This window comes from Lytechinus variegatus, chromosome 3, assembly GCF_018143015.1.
Source record: "Lytechinus variegatus isolate NC3 chromosome 3, Lvar_3.0, whole genome shotgun sequence".
Classification (NCBI taxonomy): domain Eukaryota; kingdom Metazoa; phylum Echinodermata; class Echinoidea; order Temnopleuroida; family Toxopneustidae; genus Lytechinus; species Lytechinus variegatus.
Window position 1 is genome coordinate 8,923,914 of NC_054742.1, and position 24,264 is coordinate 8,948,177.

At 35.0% G+C, this 24,264-nt stretch overlaps 1 protein-coding gene across 1 annotated transcript; it reads left to right on the plus strand.

Annotated features, from left to right (window-relative positions):
• Positions 1 to 194: 194 nt before the first annotated feature.
• LOC121410157 lies at positions 195 to 17,755 on the plus strand. The gene is made up of 6 exons (XM_041602054.1): positions 195 to 354; positions 8,037 to 8,150; positions 9,053 to 9,684; positions 10,299 to 10,440; positions 11,799 to 11,918; positions 15,217 to 17,755. The coding sequence occupies exons 3-6, from the start codon at positions 9,068 to 9,070 to the stop codon at positions 16,390 to 16,392; spliced, it is 2,055 nt and encodes a 684-aa protein (XP_041457988.1). The 5' UTR covers positions 195 to 354; positions 8,037 to 8,150; positions 9,053 to 9,067; the 3' UTR covers positions 16,393 to 17,755.
• Positions 17,756 to 24,264: the final 6,509 nt, after the last annotated feature.

Genomic DNA, 24,264 nt, shown 5'->3' on the forward strand with positions numbered 1-24,264 from the left:
GAAATTTGGCGGAGAAATTCATTGTTTCACTAAAAATACAATGATGGTATGCGTTGTTTGTTACATTTTTATCAATAAGAAAAGCAGAATCGATTGGAAATTTAGTAGATTTTATTACTCTAAAAGGACCATTTTAGTTCACTTTTTAGGCCATTCCCTTACTCCCTGAAAACGCTTGTTGTTAGCCCAACAACACGGTCAAAGGTCGTGCTTCGCATCATGGTGGATGAATCCGATGTTTCCACTGTCGACGCTGTTGATATTGTCCTAAAATTTGGTCTCTTCTTTGGAGCAATTTTTCAAATTGTTGCAATATTGTCAATAATTGTACTACCAAGAAAAACATCAGATCAGGTATTTTATCTTATGTCATGTATTTATATGTGTTTTTATCGCAAATATGTGAGCAACACACACAAATCTATAACGCATGGGACTAAAGGCGCGGAAACACACACGTGATTTGCTATAGGCGGGTCTACGCAGTCCAAGTTGTTGCTGCGCACTTGCGAGTCACACTGCATACACTGCACAGCGCGGCAGCTGCAACAAGCTCAGTCAGATACCTCAAACTAAGAGTTGCCGCCGCCGTCTTGGCCTGCCCTTTGCCCCTAGCCAGGCCAGGAGGCTTCTAAATAGTAAAAATATTAACTAACGTATGCTTATCATGCTTATTCTCCAAGAAGCCAGGAATTCCTTCTTATTCATCTGTGGCTACCAGTCCAGGGCCTACTACTAGGCTAGAGTAGAGGCGCACGGCCAATATTGGAGACTGTCTCCCATGAGAGAGATTATCTCCCATATCAGAGACTTTCAATTCATAAAGAATTTTGGTATCCAATTTTAGAGACAGTCTCCAGTTTGGGAGACCAATTTTCTTTGTTTACATTTGCTTAAAAAGGATTACCTTGGCTTGGCGGCAAATAAAAATGTGATAAGCAGATTCCTCATGAAATATTAGATTACCCCTTTTCACCGTCTTTCTGTTTTTATTAAGGATTTTTGTTGTCATCCACACACAAAACAAATGGGCTTCTGACCTCAGTGGGACAAAAGTTTGGGTGGATAAAATCATACTTTTGTTGGTGTTGTTTCTTTTGTTCTTTTGCAAAGCAAGTCTCCAATATGGGAGATAGTCTCCCTCATTGGAGAGTCCCATATTGGCCGTACGCCTCTACTGAAAACCTAAAATTAAAAGAAACTTTCTCCCTCAAGATTTCTAGTAGTACAACATCAACAAGTAGTACTACTTTCTTAAACTTTCTAAATATTCCGACGTTTCTACACTATCGATTTCATTTTAAACAAGAATTCTTTAAAAAAATTAGAAAAATATGAAAAGACGGGAGACTCGCCTAGTCAGGCACTTGTTCACTGCTACCATCTGGCCTGTGGAGAATCTAGAGGTAGGGCTATGCCATGCCAATGCTGTATTGAGCACACACTTTAAAAAATCCTTAAAATATCACTTTTGTGACCAAAATTACTAATTTCCATACAGTTTTAATTTATTTATCATTAGTAACGGGGGAATAATTTTTGTATTCACCAGAGCGCTCAAAAACATGAATTTTGGGCATATTTTTGTATACGCCCTCTATTGGTGGAAAGTAATATGGCAAGAAAATTTTCATTTTTTGATCTCTATTTTTAATTAAGAAAAAAATGATATAAAGAATCAAATTTAAATAAGAGCCAAGTTGTATGAATAACAGGTCTAATGGAAACTGTCAGTGTAAAAAAACAAGCATTTGCCCCAAAGAAAAAGAGAAAATAAGCCAAACATTGCCACCCTTATTTTGCCACACATGGAGATATAACTGAGAACAAGGTTATATCATAACCTTGTTCATTGAATGAGTGTAGTCAGGCGGCTTCTAGAGAGTAAAAATCATTTACTGACGTTGTATAGTTACTCTCATCAATGAAGTCAGGTATTCACACTTATTCAATGAACAAGGTTATGATATAACGTTCTCAGTTACATCTCCAAGTGTGGCAAAGAAGGGTAGCAATGTTTGGCTTATTTTCTCTTTTTCTTTGGGACAAATGCTTGATTTTTTACACTGTCTGTTTCCATTACAGCTATTCATCATATAACTTGGCTCTTAAGTAAATCTGATTCTTTAAATTATTTTTTCTTAATTAAAAATAGAGATTGAAAAATGAAAATTTTCTACCATATTACTTTCCACCAATAGAAGGTACACACAAAAATATGCCCAAAATTTAAGTTTTTGAGCGCTCTGGTGAATACAAAAATTAATCCCTGGTTACTAATGAAAAATAAATTACAACTGTATGAAAATTAGTAATTTTGGTCACAAAAGTGACATTTTAATGATGTTTTAAAGTGTGCTGTGTACAGCATTGGCATACCATAGTCTAGACAGCTTGCAGCCGTCTGTTTCGAGGAGTTTTTTAACATTTTTTTTATTTCTCCTCGTACACAGACGGCTCGCTATCGTGTAGCCACCATTAGGGGACTTACAATGCAAAGTCCCCCTGTCGGGGCTCTTCAAATTTATCTTTAATGAATAAAAATTTTGAAAATTAACGTGACCAAAATGCAAAATTATTTTCCCTCTTGGCATTAATTGTCAAAAAACAGAGAAAATTTTTGGTTTTATTTTGAAGATCATTAGTTAAAAAAAGACTAAATATCCTTGTTTTGAACTTTTTTCTACTCACCATCACAAAATTTCGATCATTTATGCATCCAAAAATTTGATGAACTTTCAAGCTCCAATATCCATACTTGACAGTACTCATGTTGAAACTTATATGGACAGAAAGTGCACATCGTTGACTGAATAAAAGGCACAAGATCGCATGCCACTATGTGTACATGCACATTAAACTCCATTTCCGAGAAGCCGGCCAGGCAGAGGCGATGCCACTTGCAGCAAAACCTGCGCGAAACCGGTGCATCCAAAACCAGCGCTCGCATTGCTCCGGCATTCGCACATACCTACTATATGGGCTAACCCAGATCGAGAAGTGGACTATTTCATGAAATGTTCTTTGGTAGAGAACTGCTTTACCAAAAGCTTCGGTCTCTGTTGTATTGGTTGTTCCGCTGAACTCGGCTCCACTCACCAAATATAGAGACCGAAGTTCTAACTCAATCTGTACTGGGACTCAATGGCCAAATGTTTATGTATTAAAGGGATGGTCCGGGCTGAAAATATTTATATCTTGATACATGAGTAGAATTCACTGAGCAAAATGCCGAAAATTTCATCAAAATCGGATAACACAAATAAAGTTATTGAAGTTTAAAATTTCACATTATTTTGTGAAAACAGTTGTCATGAATATTCATTAGGTGGGCTGATGATGTCACATCTCCACTTTCCGTTTTCTTATGTTATTACCTAAAAATCATAATTTTTGTCTCGCCCACCAGAGGTGAAGGCGAGATTTAGGGATCCAAATGTCGTCCGTCCGTCACAAACTTAATGACACATAACTCCACAACCGTAAGTCGCTTTTCAACCAAACTTGGATGGTAGATGGACTTTGGGGACGTGCATGTTATGCTGCACTCAGAGGTCACATGGTAAGGTCAAAGGTCATTTTCAGGTCAACGTTAAAGTTTACATGCAAGACTCTTATGACACTTTACTCCGCAACGGTAAGTCTCTTTTCAACCAAACGTGGATGGTAGATGGACTTGGGGGACTTGCAAGTTATGCTGCACTCGGAGGTCACATGGTAAGGTCAAAGGTCATTTTCAGGTCAACATTAAAGTTTACATGTAAGACCCTCTTATGACACCTAACTCCTCAACCGTAAGTCTCTTTTCAACCAAACTTGGATGGTAGATGGACTTGGGGGACCTGCATGTTATGCTGCAGTCAGAGGTCACATGGTAAGGTCAAAGGTCATTTTCAGGTCAACGTTAAAGTTTACATGCAAGACTCTATTATGACACCTAACTCTGCAACCGTAAGTTGCTTTTCAACCAAACTTGGATGGTAGATGGACTTGGGAGACCTGCATGTTATGCTGCAGTCGGAGGTCACATGGTAAGGTCAAAGGTCATTTTTAGGTCAACATTAAAGTTTACATGCAAGACTCTATTATGACACCTAACTCTGCGACTGTAAGTCACTTTTCAACCAAACTTGGATGGTAGATGGACTTGGGGGACCTGCATGTTATGCTGCAGTTGGAGGTCACATGATAAGGACAAAGGTAATTTTCAGGTCAACATTAAAGTTTACATGCAAGACTCTTATGACAAATGATATCATCCCAGTCATTTCACAGTGAAGTTTAGATACAATTCTGTTGCGTGCCCTCGCAAATCACGATATTTCTGGTCATTTTCACAAGTGGGCGAGACACAAAATCGCTCTTGCCTTGTACATTATTTCATACTTGTGTAAATAATACGTCTCCCTTATAATAATGAAATAAGTTGCAGCAATAAATATCTATTGCACTAAATCAGTTGTCAATCCAATTTTTCTAGTTCTTGGAGGAAAAAATTTGAATAAACCTAATTTCATATAATAAAATACAAAAAACAAGTGGAGATGTGACATCATCAGCCCACCTAATGAATATTCATGACAACTGTTTTTGCAAAATATTGCTAAACTTTAAAATTCAATAACTTTGTTATTTGTTATCCGATTTTGATTAAATTTTCGGCATTTTGCTCAGTGAATTCTACTCTATTTATTAAGCTATACATACTTTCAGCTTGGACCATCCCTTTACGTTCAGATAAACCAGGCGGTGGGAGTTGCGCGACAGCCGAAGAAAGTCACTGTTTTTGTCTCACCTGCATAGCAGAGTGAGACTATAGGCGCCGCCTTTCCGACAACGGCGGTGGCGTCAAAATCAAATCTTAACCTGAGGTTAAGATTTTGAAATGACATAACTTAGAAAGTATATGGACCTAGTTCATGAAACTTGGCCATAATGTTTATCAAGTATTACTGAACATCCTACCTGAGTTTCATGTCACATGACCAAGGTCAAAGGTCATTTAGGGTCAATGAACTTAGACCAAGTTGGGGGAATCAACATCAAAATCTTAACCTGAGGTTAAGTTTTTGAAATGTCATCATAACTTGGAAAATATATGGACCTAGTTGATGAAACTTGGACATAAGGTTAATCAAGTATCACCTAACATCCTGCATGAGTTTCACATCACATGACTAAGGTGAAAGGTCATTAGGGTCAATGAACTTTGGCCGATTTGGGGATATCTGTTGAATTACCATCATAACTTTGAAAGTTTATGGATCTGATTCATGAAACTTGGACATAATAGTAATCAAGTATCACTGAACATCCTGTGCAAGTTTCAGGTCTCATGATTAAGGTCAAAGGTCATTTAGGGTCAATGAACTTTGGCCAAAGTGGTATTTATTGAATTACCATCATTACTTTGAAAGTATGTTGGTCTAGTTCATAAAACTTGGACATAAGAGTAATCAAGTATCACTGAACATCTTGTGCGCATTTTAGGTCACATGACCAAGGTCAAAGGTCAATGAACTTTGGCCATAATGGGGGTATCTTTTGAATTACCATCATAACTTTAAAGTTTATTGATCTGACTTTTGAAACTTGGACATAAGAGTAACCAAGTATCACTGAACATCTTGTGCGAGTTATAGTAGTTTTTAAAGTCAGCACTGCTGCTATGTTGAATCACGTGATGCAGGTGAGACCGCCAGAGGCATTCCACTTGTTTCCACTTTTAAGTTATTTTTTCCCATTTTGGTGCATTTCAGACCAAAACAATAATAATCTTTATTTTGGCCCAGTTCTTTTTTATATATTTTATGAAATTAAGACAAGAATCGATGAGTCCCATCGGGGGTATTTTGCATTGTTTACCCACTAATGGAAGCTGCATGACTCTGAGTCGTCTGTGTACAAGAAAAAATATTTAAAAAATGATAAAAATGTTAAAAAACTCATCAAAACAGAGGGCTGCCAGCTGCCCACATAAGAGCTTTCCAAAACCATCCTTGATGCCCCTTTATTAGAGGCCTTCAGGCAGTAGAACGCACTGCCAACATGGGAGACTGTCTCCCATGTGGGAGATTATTTCCAATATCAGAAACTTTTGTAAAGAATTTGGGTATGGAGGACTCCCTGAATCCCCGTGATATTTTTTAAATGATTTTGATATTGTCATTTTATCACAGAGCCTAGACAAGCATATGGGACTGCTTGGAGAAGATAATACACAAGAAGGGGATTCCCTTCATATTTAACATTAGAACTAGCGACCCTATTATACACTAAAATTTTATTAAATTGCATACCTTTATACACCTAATGTGTATAAAGGTATGACAGTTTCCCCCGCCCCCCCCCCCCCAAAAAAAAAAGGAAAATGAGAGGTTTCTTACTATACTGATGTCGTGTATCCATATCGTAAACACTGCAATACTTCAAGGCTTGAACAGCTTCGATATGATGTACCTTCGATGAGCATACATAACATTATTGGATTTTTCTCTTTTTATTAAAACCAACTTTTTGTTTGGGTGGACTTGTCCTTTGAGTATCACTGAACATCGTGTGTAAGTTTCAGATCACATGACCAAAGGTCAATGGACTTTGGCCATGTTTGGTGGTATTTGTTGAATTACCATCATAACTCTGTAAGTGTATTGGTCTAGATCATAAAACTATTATTTTAAAACCGATTTTGATGATATTTTCAGTGTTATGCTTGTTGGATTTTTCTCTTTTTATTCCAATAAACTTTTTGTTGGGGTGGACTTGTCCTTTAAGCATTACTGAACATCCTGCACAAGGTCAGGTCATATGACCAAGGTCAAAGGTCATTTAAGATCAATGAACCTAGATCATGTGTGGGAATCAATAGCAAAATCTTAACCAAGGTTAAGTTTTCGAAATGTCATCATAACTTATAAAGTATATGGCCCTAGTTCATTCAGCTTAGACATAAGGGTAATGGTGTACGACTAAAGATCCTGCCTAAGTTTCAGGTCACTTGGGGTGAACAAACTTTGGCCATGTTGGGGTGATTTGTGGAATCGTCATCATAACTTCGAAAGTTTATGGATCTAGTCCATGAAACATACACAATGGTAATCAAGTATGAATGATTGTTTGGCACATTTTAGGTCGCATGATTATGGTCAAAAGTCATTTTGAGTCAATGGACCTAGTATTTTATTAGCAATGTTTTGTTTTGTGAATAATTATTAAGCTGTTTTCAAAGTCAGCACTGCTTAGCCCTATATCTAATCGCGTAATGCAGGAGAGACTACCAGAGGCATTCCACTTGTTTCAAATAATTCAGGGGGTGTTTTGAGATACATTTGTGGTACCTCTGTCAAGAAAATTCATAAAACTGAACCAATTCTGGGCCGCAGCGGCTCTCTGGGTTAGTTGACAGCATGCTATATGCAGTAGATGTGCACAGCCAATATTGGAGACTTCAATATGGACGAAACGAACAACTCCAACAAGAACAAACATTTTTCCAACAGAAATTTTGTCTCACTGATATTAGAAGTCCATTTGTTTTGTGTGTGGATGACAATAAAAATCCTTATGAAAGAAAAAGTAGGTGGCAAAAGGGGATTATTTTTCATGAGGAATCTGCTTATCACATTTCCATTTGCCGCCAAGGTACAGTAATCCTATTGCCGCAAATGTAAATAAAGGAAATTGGTCTTCCAAACTGGAGATTTGTCTCTGAAATTGAAAATGGATCCCCAAATTCTTTACCAAAGTATGATATTGGAGATAATTTCCCACACGGGAAGCAGTCTCCCATATTGGCTGTGCACTTCTGATCAAGCCTGTATTTTTTTGTCCTACAGAGACGGATGTCGGCCATATGGCTCATCATGGTGGAGGTTCGACCGATGGGTGACTACAGCGTCCAAAGAGAAAAGGCTTCTGCGGAGAAAAGGCTTGGAAACCTCACCTTCTTTGATTACTCTTTAATTCCCCCATTGTATTTGTGTTTCCTTGTATAAAAACACTTATTAATGATTGTTTTATTTTATTTTCTTTGTTAGGAGACTGCTGCAAAAACTGATATCGATATTACAGAAGGAGTTCAGACATCCCAAAGCCAAGTAAGAAGACTAAAGCAAGAAAAGAAGAAGAAGAAGTAAAAATAAAAATCATTTGTAAGTGATTTTCTCTTATCAGTATATTGATCAATGATGTATGCAAAGACAGTTTCAAATGAGAGCGCACCTATTGGTATCAAAATAGTCATAACTAAATATATTCTCCCTATCTATAAAAATATACATTTTCTGTAAGGAAATTTCACTAGGATTTCATGAATGGAAATGCAAAAAAATTGGGTCAACTGCTCACATTCTATTCATGAGGGAAAATGTTTAACTATATAAGCCCTCGAATATACTTTATTTCAGCCATCCATACTTTCTTTCTCTTTGCCCTCACCATTAAATGCTTACCAGATTTGTACTGCTTATGAAATTTCTTTTCAAATGATGTATATTTTAAGGTTATTCATTAATTTCATGAGATAATGCAAATGTATGTTAATTTGAAATATCCAAAATGGCATTTTTATGCCTCTGTAGACAAAGTCCAGAGGGGGCATTTACTGTTGCCCCTGTCGGTCCGTTCATCTGTCTGGCCGTCCGTCCCCCTGCTTGGTAGATGACACCAAAATACAGGCTTAGTTTGAATTCGGAGTCTGGAGGTCAAAGGTCACAACTCATTAAATATGCAAGTTGGTTTCCGCATTATAAGTAAACAATATTCGACAGATGTAAAAAAAAAAAATTTGGTGTGTAGGTAGATGACACTAAGATACAGGCTAAGTCCGAATTCGGAGTCCGGAGGTCAAAGGTCACAGCTCATTAAATATGTGAGTTGGTTTTAGCATGATAACTTTGAAAATATTCACTAGATATTAAGAATGTTTGGTGTCTGGGTAGATGACACCAAAAATACAGACAGGTCACATCAAATGACCTGACTGTTATATCATCTGTCAGAGATTACTATGTTATATTATGATATGATTTTGACCATAATTTTTGATGAACAGAAACAACTTGAAACCATGGCGAAATCTAGAGCTAAATCAAGACACTCAAAGTCGAAAAATACAGCAGCATCTTCTAGTAACAGAGGGAGACCCAGTGGGAGAAGCCCAAAAGGAAAATCTAAATCTGGACGCAAGCCACTAGAAATTAAAGTTACAAGAGCTAGAGGTAAGAAAGATGCTTGGGAATCAAGGGCAGTCTTCTCTTCCAACACATCTGGCACAATGTTCAGGAGCATCGGGGTCAACACAGAGCCTGTTGAGTTTGCCGCTGATGTAAAGATGCCAAGGCGAGCTAAAGTGCCCAAGAATGAGCCATTACTACAGAAGGTTGTAACCTATATGCGTACCTTCAACCATGCTAGAGCTCTGAGTGCCCTACTAACTAGCCCTTCTGTTCGCAGTGCTCTTCCAGCAGTGGTAGAAGTTGAAGTACGCAAAGAAGTTCAGAGGTTTGTGAAGAAACCCCTCAGCTTTCCCAGTCCACAGATCGTAGCTACAGGAGACAAGACACATCGTATTACTGAGTCAGCTTGGGGACATATTCTGGCTGAATTCAAAAAGGAGATGCCAGTTTTCTACATGTCATGTATGGCAGCCTTGGCTCCCAAGAACAAACAGTATACAATCAATAAGTGAGTACTTTTTTGTAATCTTTGAGTAAAAAAAGAATTTGTTTCGAATATCAGTATGCAACCATCCTTTCTGAGGTTTTTGAAATAGCATGGATAATCACGGCAAAAAGCTTCAATTTGGTGCACCTTTCAATTTTATGTATGGTAAATTAAGCATAATTTATACAGGAAATCTGCATAAACCATGGGTTCAACTGATGGTTTACAAAACCACCTTTGTGAATGTGGGCCAGCGGATCCTTATACATCCTGTTTAAAAGTATGTTCGGGGGTATGGAAATATTCACTAGGTTTTAACTTGTTCTCAAGCATAAGTTTGATTGGGATTAGTTAAATCAGCTTTTTTCTTAATACTGTGACTTAACACTTTTTGGAGAAGATCAGATAGTTCGGATTCATTTTACTATTTTGACACTGATACATTTGTTAAATCACTAGAAGCAAATCATTCATAATGTTCTATAAATTCATATTTTGGATGACTATTTATTTCAGAAAGAGTTCATGACACTTTATTGCTAAAAACATGTTTGTCTGTTGCAGCATGGAATGGGATTAACATGTCACGGAATGGGATTAACATGTCACTTTTATTTGTTTGAATTTCATTTCAGTCCTGACAGCTATGAATCCTCCAACAGAGGTAGACTTGGTATGATGATGACCATTCCATTGTTTACTCGTCGTGAGCGTAAGTTTCAGTATCTGTCCAGTCTTATTGGAGGTCAACTCTGGCGTCATGGATGTCGACAGAGGGTACGTATAGACGCATCATATGTACATTAACCCTCAGCTGTTGATCGCACAGTCGCAAGGAATATCAATTTGAATGTCATCGACAATGTAATGTACAAAATTATGTATTTGACTGTTCCAAAATTATTCAAAGTTTTTTTATTTGATTAATTGATTATGTTAAATGAGAGACTCTTTTATGACATAACTTGGCACATACCTACAATGACATCCAAGCTTTTTGTCACTTGCAGTCATGCAAGACTAACAACCTGTTATTTATTTACTTTGTTACTTTGAAGGTGAGACTTACGAATCCAATGCTGTCCGTCTTTCACAAACATTATGAAACATAGCTCTGCAACCATAAGTCACTTTTCAACCAAACTTGGATGGTAGATGTACTTAGGGGACCTGCATGTTATGCTGCAGTCAGAGGTCACATGTGAAGGTCAAAGGTCATTTTTAAGGTCAACGTTTAAGTTTACATGCAAGACTCTTGTATGACCTACAGCTCCACAACCAAAAGTCACTTTTCACCCAAACTTGGTTTTTTTGTATGTACTGAGGGGACATGCATATTATTCTGCAGTCGGAGGTTACAAGGTATGGTCAAAGGTCATTTTCAGGTCATTGTTACAGTTTACATGCAAGACTCTTATGACACATAACTCTGCAACCGTAAGTCACTTTTCAATAAAACTTATGTGGTAGATGTACTTCGGGGACCTGCATGTTATGCTGCAGTCAGAGGTCACATGGTGAGGTCAAAGGTCATTTTCAGGTCATTGTTACAGTTTACATGCAAGACTCTTATGACACATAACTCTGCAACCGTAAGTTACTTTTCAATAAAACTTGGGTGAAAGATGTACTTAGGGTACCTGCATGTTTTTGCTGCAGTCTGAGGTCACATGGTAAGGTCAATTTTAGGTCAATATTAAAATTTACATGCAAGACTCTTTTATGACACATAACTCTGAATCCGTAAATCAATTTCAAATCAAATATGAGTTGTAGCTGTACTTAGGAGATCTGCAGAGGTCCGGAGGTCACATGGTAAGGTAAAAGGTCATTTTGAGGTCGACATTAAAGTATACATGCAAGACTCCTCCGACAAATGTTATTCCATCCCAGTTATTTCACAATGAAGTTTTGATACAATTCTGTTGCGTGCCCTTGGAAATTGTGATATTTCTGGTCATTTTCACAAGTGGGCGAGACACAACATCGCCTATGCCTTGTTTTGGGGTAACATTAGAGCTCACAATCTCTTCACAATTTGATTCCATATATTAGCTGAAGTTGTCATTCAGTAGTGATATTTTTATATTCTATAGCCAATACAACATGTATTTTATCTGTGTGAATCTGAACAGATTTTCCATGAACTTTATCGTCTTGGTGTAAGCCAGAGAAGACATGGATCTATGGATGCTGCTAGATGGTTAGAAGGAGAAACCACAAAAGGAGACAGAATTATGAAACAAAAATATAAGGTAGGGTCATTTGTTCACTATTGATATTATTGATATTCTGTCCAATGACTATATTGATTATTGAAATAGAGCACACTGTGATTATATCAAAAGCCTTCAAATTAAATGATTGAAGTTGATATTAAATCCCCCTAATTGTGAACAATAGATTTACCTAATATAAAACCTAATAAAAGCTGAAAGCCTGGGGGATCTTGACAAAGATCTTGGCTGTCAATCGTGCAATTGTGACAAAAGTCAATAGGCATGTCACTCATGACATCAGTCCACATTTAACAAATATTTCATTGTTCGCAAATTATGGGCAAGTCTAAGAAAAGGTCACCCTAGAAGGCAAAATTTCATCTTTAATTTAAGAAGTTATCTTTGGTGGGGTAAGAAAGCCCAAATGTTGAATTTTGAAATTTCATTAAGAAAAATTTGATAATATGCATATTTGTGCTAATTTGGAGCACCTAATTTGCATAATTGGTAAAATGGGTGTTACGTATGGGACAATTATAAAAACTCATAGAAAATAAAAACAAAACTTCTGAGATTTAGTCGTAGGTGGGACATGCTTTTACTCATGCCTCTGCTGTCCTCTGGAATGCTTTACCTAATTCAATGAGATATCAAAGTGATTTATGTACATTCAGGAGATCCCTCAAAACATATCTTTTCAATGCATAAAATACCAACTTTGAACTAATGATCCAATCTAAATATCTTGATAACTTTATTCTTACCTTTCACTATTTCTTCTTTAAGCGCATAGGGACATGCTATGCTATGTGTGATGCGCTATACAAGAATTGAGCATTATTATTATTATTATGGACCCCCTAACATCTTATTAATTATGCAAATTAGGTCTTGCCCAAGGATGGAATGTCCCATACGTAACATTTTAAGGATTTTTTAAAAGTTATTTCTCATAATACAATACTTGTATTGTTGCATCTCTGGGAAGTTCTAATTTATTAAGTATGAAAATGTGATACCACAAAAAGTTTCAAAAATAGAGTTTACTTTTTAATTAAAAGTTAATTAAAAAATTGTTACGTATGGGACAACATGTTACGTATGGGACATTTACACACAATGTCAATGGGGAGATTTGTGTACAAAGTGAATGGAAAAAATCAAATTTCAAGAGTGCTCTAAAAAGTGATTTTTTACCTTTTCTTTAGTTTTTAAAGACTGATTCCTTATGAATACTGATAAATGAAAACAATCGAAACGAAAAAATTGTGAATATGGCAAAACATGAAAAAATAAAAAAAACAATAGAAATACATAAGAAATTCATGAAACCATGAAAAACAAGGAAAAAAATGTTGAAATGGCTAATTTCCCTTTCATTCATATCAAATATGTCTCAGTAGAATACTTTAAAAGGAAGAAACTTTTGTTATTTCAATATTTTACATTATTTCAATTTTTATAATTATGGGGAAAATTGTGTACGTTCTCTACGGCAACAAAATGTCCCATACTTAACTGTCCCATATGTAACATGTCATTACTTTGATTAATTAGAGTCTGTAATTAGAGGGATTTGGCTTATGACCTGAAACTTGCCTTAGTTATACTAGAGTATTGTGACTTCTATTACACTAAGTTACAAGTTGTCAAATGAAATACTTTCAGAGAATTCTCAACTTGAAAAAAAATGTTTAAAAAATTGCCTTTTTTCTGCGTCCCATACGTAACAGCACATCTTTTCTCTCTAAAAGGTCAAGGTCATATGTCACCATTCTTTGCATGATTATTCTCCTAGATGTCTACCATCATGAGGGTATTCAATCTGATCAAAGTCATTTAGCACTATTTTTCTGGTCATTAAAGCCTCTGAAATGTCCCATACGTATCATGTGCAAATTCTTGGACTTGCCCTAATTCAAATTTTTTTTTATTCATATGCTAATTCATGCATGTAATTCGAATTTGGCTAAAGTCTGTAAATGAAGCCCTTGAAGTACTATTTTTGTGTTTAGAGGCTATGGGATTCTGAAAGACATTTAAAAAGTAAGAATGAAAATATTTTCTTATGCATTTTTTCCCTAACATTTTGTATTGACTTTTTCGAAGGATGTTGTCAATGACACTTTTACATCATAAAAATATTAAATTTATTTAAATCTGTAAAAGTAAAAATAGTGATACTATTATTAATTCTGGCTAAATACAGAAATTATTAGCACTTGATTCTTAAAAAACATTTTTAGGAGAAATTTTTGGTATTGCAGTTAAATGATGTTGCATTGTTTCATAACTACATACATGTATGCAGGCATCAGAGGATACACAAGACTTGAAAGAAACTTGGATATAAGGGTAATCATTATCAAGCATCCTGAGCTAGGTCAAAGGTCATTTAGGGTCAGTGAACCATGTTGGGGGAAATCAAAATCTTAACCAGGGTTCAGATTTTGAAATATCATTACTTTGAGAGTATATGGATCTAGTTTATAAAACTTGGATGTAAGGGTAATGTTGTATCCCTGGAACATCCTTCCTGAGTTTCAGGTTTACATGGCCAAGGCAATGTTCACACTTGGTACATATCTTTCTTGGATGATACCACATGTGTGTCCAAGAGAATGATTGGGTCAAATGTCACCTAGGGGTCAACAAGTTTTTGTTCACCTTGCTCTCATTCCTTTTTTTTTCTGCATCAATTGTGTTCACACTTGGTACAATCCTTGAGTAATGCCATATGTGTCCATGAAAATGAGGGGGTCAAAAGATCATATTGCATATTTTATTGATCGCGAGATCAGGGAGACTTGTGGTTTGTAAACCACCTTGTCAGCACTGCTGCTATATTGAGTTTTGTAATGTAGGCAAGACTGCCAGAGGTGTTCTACTTGTGTTTTCTCAAATTTGCAATATCATACTTTGCATTGTTATAAGCAGCACTGTATTAATAATTAATTTCAACTTTAATTCAGTATGTTTGTGCGAATGGACATTTCACTCGATTTTTTTTCTATGATTGAATTTACCTAATGATTATGTGCATCTTAATGAATCATTCAGCTTTTTAATTAATAAATACTTAATAAGTTATTTGTTAATCACAAATTAGCAGTGGTTTTTCTTTGATGGTATAATGATAGAGACAATCACTATGAATGAATTAATGAAACAAAGGTCGATCCATAATAAATTCCATCTTTTATTTGATTTAAAGAGGTGTGTTGGGATTAATATTTGATGTTGCTACTGTTTGTAGTAAAAAGAATATGAATCTACACTTAGTCTCTAGATGTTTATCAAGAAGTGTTTTATCTACTTTGATCTTACCTTACAGATTATGGATGAGGTAGAAGCTTTACAGAATGGAGTCCTGCCGAGTGCAGAGCGCTATGAAACAAGCGATGACGAAGGAAGCAGTGAAAGTGACGATGATGAGAGTGAAGAGGAGGTTGAGGAGTCTAGTGATGGAGAGAGTGAGGAAGATCTTCTAGAAGAGAGTGATGAGGAAGACGAGATCATGGCCAAACCAGAGAGGGTCAGAGGTCGTGGTAAGAGGGGTCAGCATCAAGTGGTGATTGAAGAAGCAGTGATGGAAGATAACTGGCAAAATGATGCTAAAGGGAAAAGAAGCAGCTCAGAAGTTGTCATCTCTGAGATGGTGAAGATTGCAGAACAGATGTCAGAGACATCAGAGCAGATGAAATCTTCTATGAAACGGAAGAGAAGTGCCAGACCAGATGAGGTAACAGTCTTATCACAGGATAACAACCAGATTGTCTTGCAGGTGAGCAAAGAAGGAATGACAACTGGGATACCCATTTCGGATGCTTCTTCAGGTTTGTCTATGCCTATCATGGTGGAATCTTCAGGTCAAGGAGGTACAATGAATATCAACCAAGTTATGATGGATGGTATACCCACTCAGATCGTCCAACAAGAAGTTGTTACTGAGGAAGAAATGGATCCAGAGATGATGGCTGCTCAGCTTTTGCAACATGTCCTTCCAACAGAGATCATTACCACTACTCAGACCATTCCACAGGAGGTAGTGACCTCCTCAACATTGCAGACTGTAACTCCAGAGCAAGGTGTCCATAATGTAGTTACCATCCAGGAAAGTCAAGAAGGACAGCAGACCATAGTCACACAGAATATTGTTCCTCAGGAGATAGTCCAAGAGCAAGTGGTTCAGGAGATTCAAGGAGAAGAGATCATCCAGGAGATTGTTCAACAGGAGGTGGTGACAGAAGGAACTTTGGAGGAAGGAGCAACAGAAAGAGAGGTTCTACAGAGTGAGATGGTACCTACTCAGATCATCACTGACATGGGTGATGGAGAAATGGCTACTGTTGTTGTAACAACTGAAGTTGTCACAACAGATGAGGGAGGGACGACACAAGTCCTTATGGTCGCAGAAGATCAACGAACCCCAGCTAAGAGGCCTGCAGAAACAGAACCAGAGTCAGAAGGCAAGCGGAAGAGGAAAATAAGAGCTCCTTATTCGCCTTGATAGATTGTTCATAAAATGGGATTCATGTCTATTTTATTATATTTGTGTAATTTTGTAATTATATATCAGTGCTAAGATGCAGTGTAAATAAGCTTTATTTAAGAAAGATTTTTAAGATTTAAAGAAGGAAACAATTGGAACAAGTAAGATGGTGTGAAAACAGGAAATCAAAGAATAAAATGAATGAGAATTTGAGATAAATTGGATCGATGATGAACATAATTATAAGAATTTTATTGGTGGAAACATTAATGCTTAAGGGGATCTCCAAAATGCAACCAAGACTAGTAATGCAATACATGAGCAACACTTGCCTTTGTAAAAATAAATCTTATTGCTCATTCTAATGGTAGTACAAACTCTTTGTCCATAATATAGGCCTACATGTATTATAACTTCTTTACATTTCCTGCAATCAAAAGAACCTCAGATATACTGATAAACCGTATAAAGAAGACAATTTAACTTTGAAATATGTGTGTACAAAAGTAGTAGGAAAGTTGTATGTGTAGCATCACACATCTTGTTCACATTGCTATTATAGGAGGATCTCCATAGCATTATTGATTTTAACATTCAGGTGCTCATAACTTTCTTATATTTCTCCAATTTTTCTTAAACTGTGATTTTTCTTTGATTTTCTGTTTCATGCAGTTCAACTGATTTCAAGGGTTTCATTCTTCTTTGATGTTTTTATTGAACTCTATTTGATTTACTTTCTCTTTCTTAAATACCTATCTGTATGGATTACTTCCACATGACTTAGGTACAAATATTGCTACCATCACTTCCTATAATGAGTGCTCACTTTTCAGTTATATTTTATGTTCCACATTTTAATAAATTTATGAGTCATGCAGATGCCAACATGAATACAAATCCTGCTATTGAAAAAATGTATATTTATGATGGGTTTTTGTTACTGGTTTGATTAAAGCATTTGTTAACATTGATTTGACTAAAGTAAAACTAAACTACATTCTTTCTGTGAAATATTGCACATGAAAATCCTGACCAAGTGCTTAAAAAAGGTAAATGAAGTTACCAGATATACCATCCAAAGTGTATTCTAAATACTGCATGGGTTACAATTACTCTCCCAGAAAATAAATTAGTTATTTTTTCTTTTTTTTCAGGCAGAGATATCTTTTGTCTGCACATTAGTTTTTTACATAAGACCTTTGTAATGTTATTCTATGTCTTTAACCATAAGTGATAGTATGGTCCTGTTGGACAATCATTAGTTCTGGTATGTAAATTATTTCTTGCTGTTCAATGAAGTCATTCTGATTTTAGATCAACCAACTACGTTCTTAAAGGAAACAAGATAATGTATAAACTCTGCAAAAAAAAACTATTGCAAGAACCATTTTGTCCAGGATTCTTGTATTCAGTTGGTTATTATTGTGCATCCAACAAATTTCATCTGGACCCAACTACTTAGAATTTTATTGCCAGACTTGGAATCAGAATGACATGGTAGTTCTTAATCACCTTAGAACCATTGTCAATAAGAAGACAGATGAGATGAGCACTCAAGGAACTGCGCTATGAATTCCATTATCACCTTGGTTTAATGTGATCTGAATGTAAATCCTGCTTCTCATCCAGAACTAAGATAAACAAATCAAAACCACAATGGTTTATTTATCCCACACTTCTAGACACACATTATTTTTCTGTTGTATTGGATTGAATTTTATATTCATGTTTCTTTATGAAAATAATTGTATGATAATGAATATTTAATGAACTAGAATGATTACAGTACCCTTAGGTACTCTGTCTCACTATATCACTGTAAAAGCTCAGAAGTGATGGTTAATTGAATGAAATGAAATATAGTGGTCTGTGCTTTTATAATGTTATAGTGAGTCGGAATATGCCGAAAGATGATTTGAGCAGCTTATGAGTTTTATCTTTCAAGCTAACTCAAAATTATTTTTTTTGTTTTGTTTTTGTGTTGTCAATTTGTCTTCTTGTTTATTGAATACATATATGATGTACCTGATGATGGCATGATTTTGTACATTTCATCTTGAAAATATGTTATCCAATGAATTTTTTCTTCAGTTGTACATTAAAGTTGATTAAATGTTTAATTCATTCAATGTAGATAGTTCTTTGTTTCATATGTAAATAAAACTAAAGCAAAATATTGTTGGTTTTTCTAGATATCATTTTGGGCAATGTATTTAAATTGAATGCTAAAGCAAAGAACAGCCCTTTTAGTGTATATATATTTTGTATACAAAAAATATAAAAGAAAGCAAAAATGGATGTCAAATGTTTTTTTTTTGTAATTTTCTGATTGGTAAAGCATTTTTATAGGTAATGTCTGTAATGACTTGTTTAAATGATGGTCCGGGCTGAAAATATTTATATCTTAATACATAGAGTAGATTTCACTGAGCAAAAAGTCAAAAATTTCATCAAAATCGGATAACAATAAAGTTATTGAAATTTAAAATTTCACAATAACAACAGCAGTTGTCATGAATATTCATTAGGTGGGCTGATGATGTCACATCTCCACTTTCCGTTTTCTTATGTTATTACATAAAATAATTTTTTTTTCATTATTTCATACTTGTATGAACAATATGTCCCCCTTATAATGAAATAATTTGCAGCAATATATAATGCACTAAATCAGTTGTCAATTCAATTTTTCTAGTTCTTGGAGGAAAAAATTTGAACAACCCTCATTTCATATAATAAAATACAAAAGAAGTGGATATGTGACATCAGCCCGCCTAATGAATATTCATGAAGACTGTTTTCACAAAATATTGCTTAACTTTAAAATTCAATAACTCTGTTATTTGTTATCTGATTTTGATGAAGTTTTCGGCATTTTGCTCAGTGAATTCTACTTTATTTATTATGCTATAAATACTTTCAGCTCGGACCATCCCTTTAAATACCGGTAGTTATTTTAGAAACACTGTTTAACATTTTGATTGTGTTTTTATTTTAATCAACATCCATGTGTATTGACTATCATTGGTTTCCATTAATGTTTTAAATCCAACTTGGAGATGTATATTAAAAAAAATATTTCAAGTTCTAGTCACTAATATGAAAATCAGATATTCTGTCAATTCATTTCTGTGAAAATTGAATTTAATTACCTGCTCAAATCGGCCCATAGCAGTCTAGTCTTACAAGTTATGGTTATATGAAGGGATTCAATAGACAAAAGTAGTTTGACCTTTTTTTGGTAAATGACACAATGCTGTAAATATATTTTGATTTGTGTACACCAATCCTTACTTATAGCTACATTTGTGTCAGAATAATCACCTCTTTCTTTTATATGACAACAAAAAGTTATTCTTATTTTATATGAATGATAAAATGTAAATATGCAGTGCAAACTGCACATTTGAGTTAAATGTAAAGTTTTGAAGTGCATGCTGAGTTTCTGTGTAAACTATTTCTATGTGTGTGTACTGCTAGAACAAATATGGTATATTGGAAGAAAATGAAGCACATAAAACAATTGTCTTTTTTTTACAAGTAGAAGGTTGCTATTTTTATTATTCAGGACAAGAACTATCAGTATTTGGTTGGTTGTATTTTGTTCTAGCAGTACAAACCAACATTTTCATTGTTATCGTGTTCACGTATGTGTACAAAAAACATATTCTATATTTCATTTCCTTCAAAGTTATCACATATTTTGCAAAGGGTGGAAATAAAATGTAGTCTCTCTGTAATTTGGTGTATCAGTAGTTGTTTGATTAGAAGTCTGACTTGATATCTTCACTTTTTAGATCAGAAGTTGAATTAGAATTGAAAAGAAACATTACACTTTTCCTATCTCTTTTCATAACTGCATTTATTTTCATTATCCATATTTCATGTCCCAAATGATCAGAAAACACTTCTGGCCAGGAATGAGTGGTTATGATGTTTATTAGCTTTGGACCAGTACTGGATAAACTACCAGTCACAATTCTTTGACTACCCATTTCAACCAGAGAACAATAGATTTGGTCTACTGAGTCTATTGTTCTGTGATTGAAACAGGTAGTCATATTTCATGCCCAATTGGAATATAGGTATATTTGTATTTTTTATTTAAAAATTTGGTACCAGACATGTCCTTTTCCATTCATCTTTCTCCTTCCCTTCCTTTTCAATTCATCTTTCCTTTCTTCCCTCCCTACTCCATTTCTCCCTTTCCCTTCTTCCCTCATTTTCCATTCATCTATCTCTTTCCCTTCTTCCCTCCATCCCAGTTAAGCTTCCAGATTGACTATTCCTTCACCCCTCCCCCTTTCCTTTCCCTTTAGTATACCACTCTTCTTCCCCTTAAACCGTAACTAGAGAGGGCTTTCCTTTGATTTTGAATGATTTTTCAAGTTATGCATCATTTTGTAAGTGAACGTTTAAACCCAATTTTGCACAGTATTTCATGCACAGATCTACAGTGAACTTTTGTTTCTGGCTGAAATGCATAAATTCATCATTTTTACTTCTGCTTAAAGTGTATAAATTCCATGTTGTTTATGGGTGAATACTGTCAATGATTTCCATTGAAAAAAAAAAAATAGTCTAAGAAGAAATACATGTAAAAATTATGAAATTCAATACCAGTACATAGGAAGTTAAAGGCCAAGTCCACCCAAGAAAACTGTTGATTTGAATTAATAGAGAAAAATCAAACTTACATAATACTGAAAATTTCATCAAAATCAAGAAAGTTATGACAATTTAAAGTTTCGCTTATTTCTCATAAAACAATGAAATGCACATCTCGCCGACATGCAAATGAGACAGTCGATGACGTCCATCACTCTATTTCTTGTTTTTTTGTTTGAATTATGCATTATTTCATTTTTTACAGATTTGACGATAAGGACCAACTTGACTGAACCATATACAGTGTGGTATTAAACAATGCTAATTCTACATGTTCAGGAAAAATTAATCATAATTTTACTTGACAATGAGAAAATTAGAATATTTCATATTTCACATAATAAAATACACAATCAAAATGTGAGTGAATGATGTCATCAGTCTCCTCATTTGCATACCTACCAGGATGTGCATTTAAGTGTATTGTGAAAGTAAATGAAACTTTGTCATAACTTTCTTATTTCACATCCAATTTTGATGAGATTTTCAGTGTTATGCTTGTTGGATTTTTCTCTTTATTCAAATCATTTTTTTTTTGGAATGGCCTTGTCCTTTAATTTGGATAACATAATTATAAAGATTTGTCAAGAAAGCTGCAAAGAGGAAAAATTGTAATATTTGGACCTTTATCTCTTGATTTATAGAGGGCAAAATTTGGATTTCAGTCATAAATAGGCATATTCAATGAAATTTTGATATTTTCCCCAAAATCACTATGCAATTTTTGAGATGAGCAAGATGCCTGCCAATTCTTTACTTGGACAATGGCCAAAATCCCGACAAGGGCCTGGGAGGCCCTCTTCCCAATAGTCCTGCCTAGTTAGGGTTAACCACTCTTTCCCTTACCTTCAATTCCTTCCTGTAGAACAAATGAAAAAGCTACATTTTTATTACATATAGAATAGTTTATTTTCTTACACCAAGTACAAAATTTAATAATGACCTCAATTTTCATCTTGAAAAGATTTGGATGACTAAAACTTATGTTTTAATGAATATTGCCAGATTTCTAGAATCGTACTCTTCTCAGCCTTTTTAGATTCACAAATTACATGCTCCATAAAGGGAAGAGATTTTAGTCACCGAGGTTTAACAAAATGTTTAATCACAAACTTTATAAAGGGACGAATCATAACATTTCATAAATTAAACAATGGGGAAAATATGAACCAAGTAACAAATTTCTACAAAAATGGCAAAAAAAGACAACTTTACTAAAGGGTAATGCTACTTGATACAGAATACAATTATCAAGGGAAAAGTGAAAGATTGATAAGTAGAATTAATTTTGTTTTCACACTCTTGAAACATTGATCATATACATGTAGGTTTTATTTTTCCAGCTCATTAGGACTTTATGATATAATACAAGCTTGGCTTTTGAACATAGAATTACAAGTAATGAATATAAAAAGGCCTGCTTTGTCTACACAAGATAAAGTTTCTTGTGTTTTATTATAATTACTTGACAAAGTCATCTTTTAACATCCTTTAAGTGTATAAACTCCACTTTATATCGTAACAGGTGAATTGCACTTTGTATAATGTCCGTTTATATTTCCTTCCACAAGGTCAAATCCTACTTTCATCAACAGCCAGTCTGACTGTGCTACTAACAGATTAATCCAGTTGCTACTCAGGGGGGGGGGGCACTTCCATTGACGACTGGATACCATGAGTGACCATGGGGTTTCGAAAAGCACCCTAAACAAGTATTTTCCATGTTCTGAAAATGCACCCCTTAACAAGGATTGGCATGTGAAACTCTACCCTTAACAAGTATTGGAAACAAAACAGTACCCTTGAAAAGTATTCCCTGAATTGACCCCATAAACAAGTACAACGATATCTTCATTGTTTTGTTATGTCATGGACGTCGGCTTTATCTTTACTTTTACTGGGTTTATTACAACCCCACACACCTCGCTCAAATCGGACCCTAAACAAGTATTGGGGCAAAAATAACATGTAAATCCTTTATATAAGCATTTTAGTCTTTTTTATACCCTTGCAATTGGACTGTACACACAGTTTTCCTAGCAAAACATATACCCTATTTTTATTGGAGTGTTTTTATCATGTTATGTATACAACATTCCCTATCTTGAAAATCTAACTTACTACTATGCCTGTTTAATACTTGGTATTTACCAAGTAAGGCACCTTAAAGGGGAAGTTCACCCTGACAAAAAGTTTATTGTAAAAATAGCAGAAAAAATAATAAAAAATATTGCCGAAGGTTTGAGAAAAATTCATCAAATAATTAAAAAGTTATTAGAATTTCAATTATTTGATTTGTGACGTCATATGCGAGCAGCATTCCTACATAGCGAATGGTAAAAAATCAATGAAATGTCGTTTTCTCAGAAAATTCAAAATGGTTTTCACTGTACCTTTTGTATATCAATAGACAAATCATTTCACATCCGATCATGAAAAGAAAACAAAATTAAGTCATCAGGAACCATGCAAAATTTGAAATTCATGCATTTTATATTACATAACACATGAGGCAACTGCTCGTTTATGACGTCACAAATCCAAAACTTTGAACTCTAATAACGTTCTTACTCTTTAAGGGATTTTCCTCAAACCTTCACCAATATTTTTCACTATTTTTTCTGCTATTTTTACAACAAAGTTTTCTTCAGGGTGAACTTCCCCTTTAATAAAGGTGAGAGCTGTGTCTTTAATGCAGAAATCCCACTAGTATTTTTTCATCCTTATCCTTGCATTCATCACGGACAAAATAAAATAGGAATGCATAAAACCATTGTAATAGATGTAAAAGGTAAAGTCCCCAGAATTTCATAGAAACACTATTTCCAGGCTAAAAAATTAGATTTAAAACAATGCATCAGCGGAAACACTGCTAATCAGACCTGGGGACAATTTCATAAAGAGTTATAACTGTTGTGTCTTTGCCACTATTTCAACTACCATGGCAACAGGACACAGCAGCCAATCACATCAAGGTTACCATGGTAGTTGCTATAATGACAAAGTTACAACAGTTGTAACACTTTATGAAACAGGCCCCTGGTGAGTGTTTCATAAAGCTGTTTGTAAGTTAAGAGCGACTTACAGAACGACTGGTGATCCTTTCTTGTGGTAAATCGCATACACCAAATGTTCAATTGCGATGGTTTAGCGCATTAGAAAGGTTCACCAGTTCTTAAAGTCGATCGAAACTTGTGAACAGCTTCATGAAATGGCCCTAAT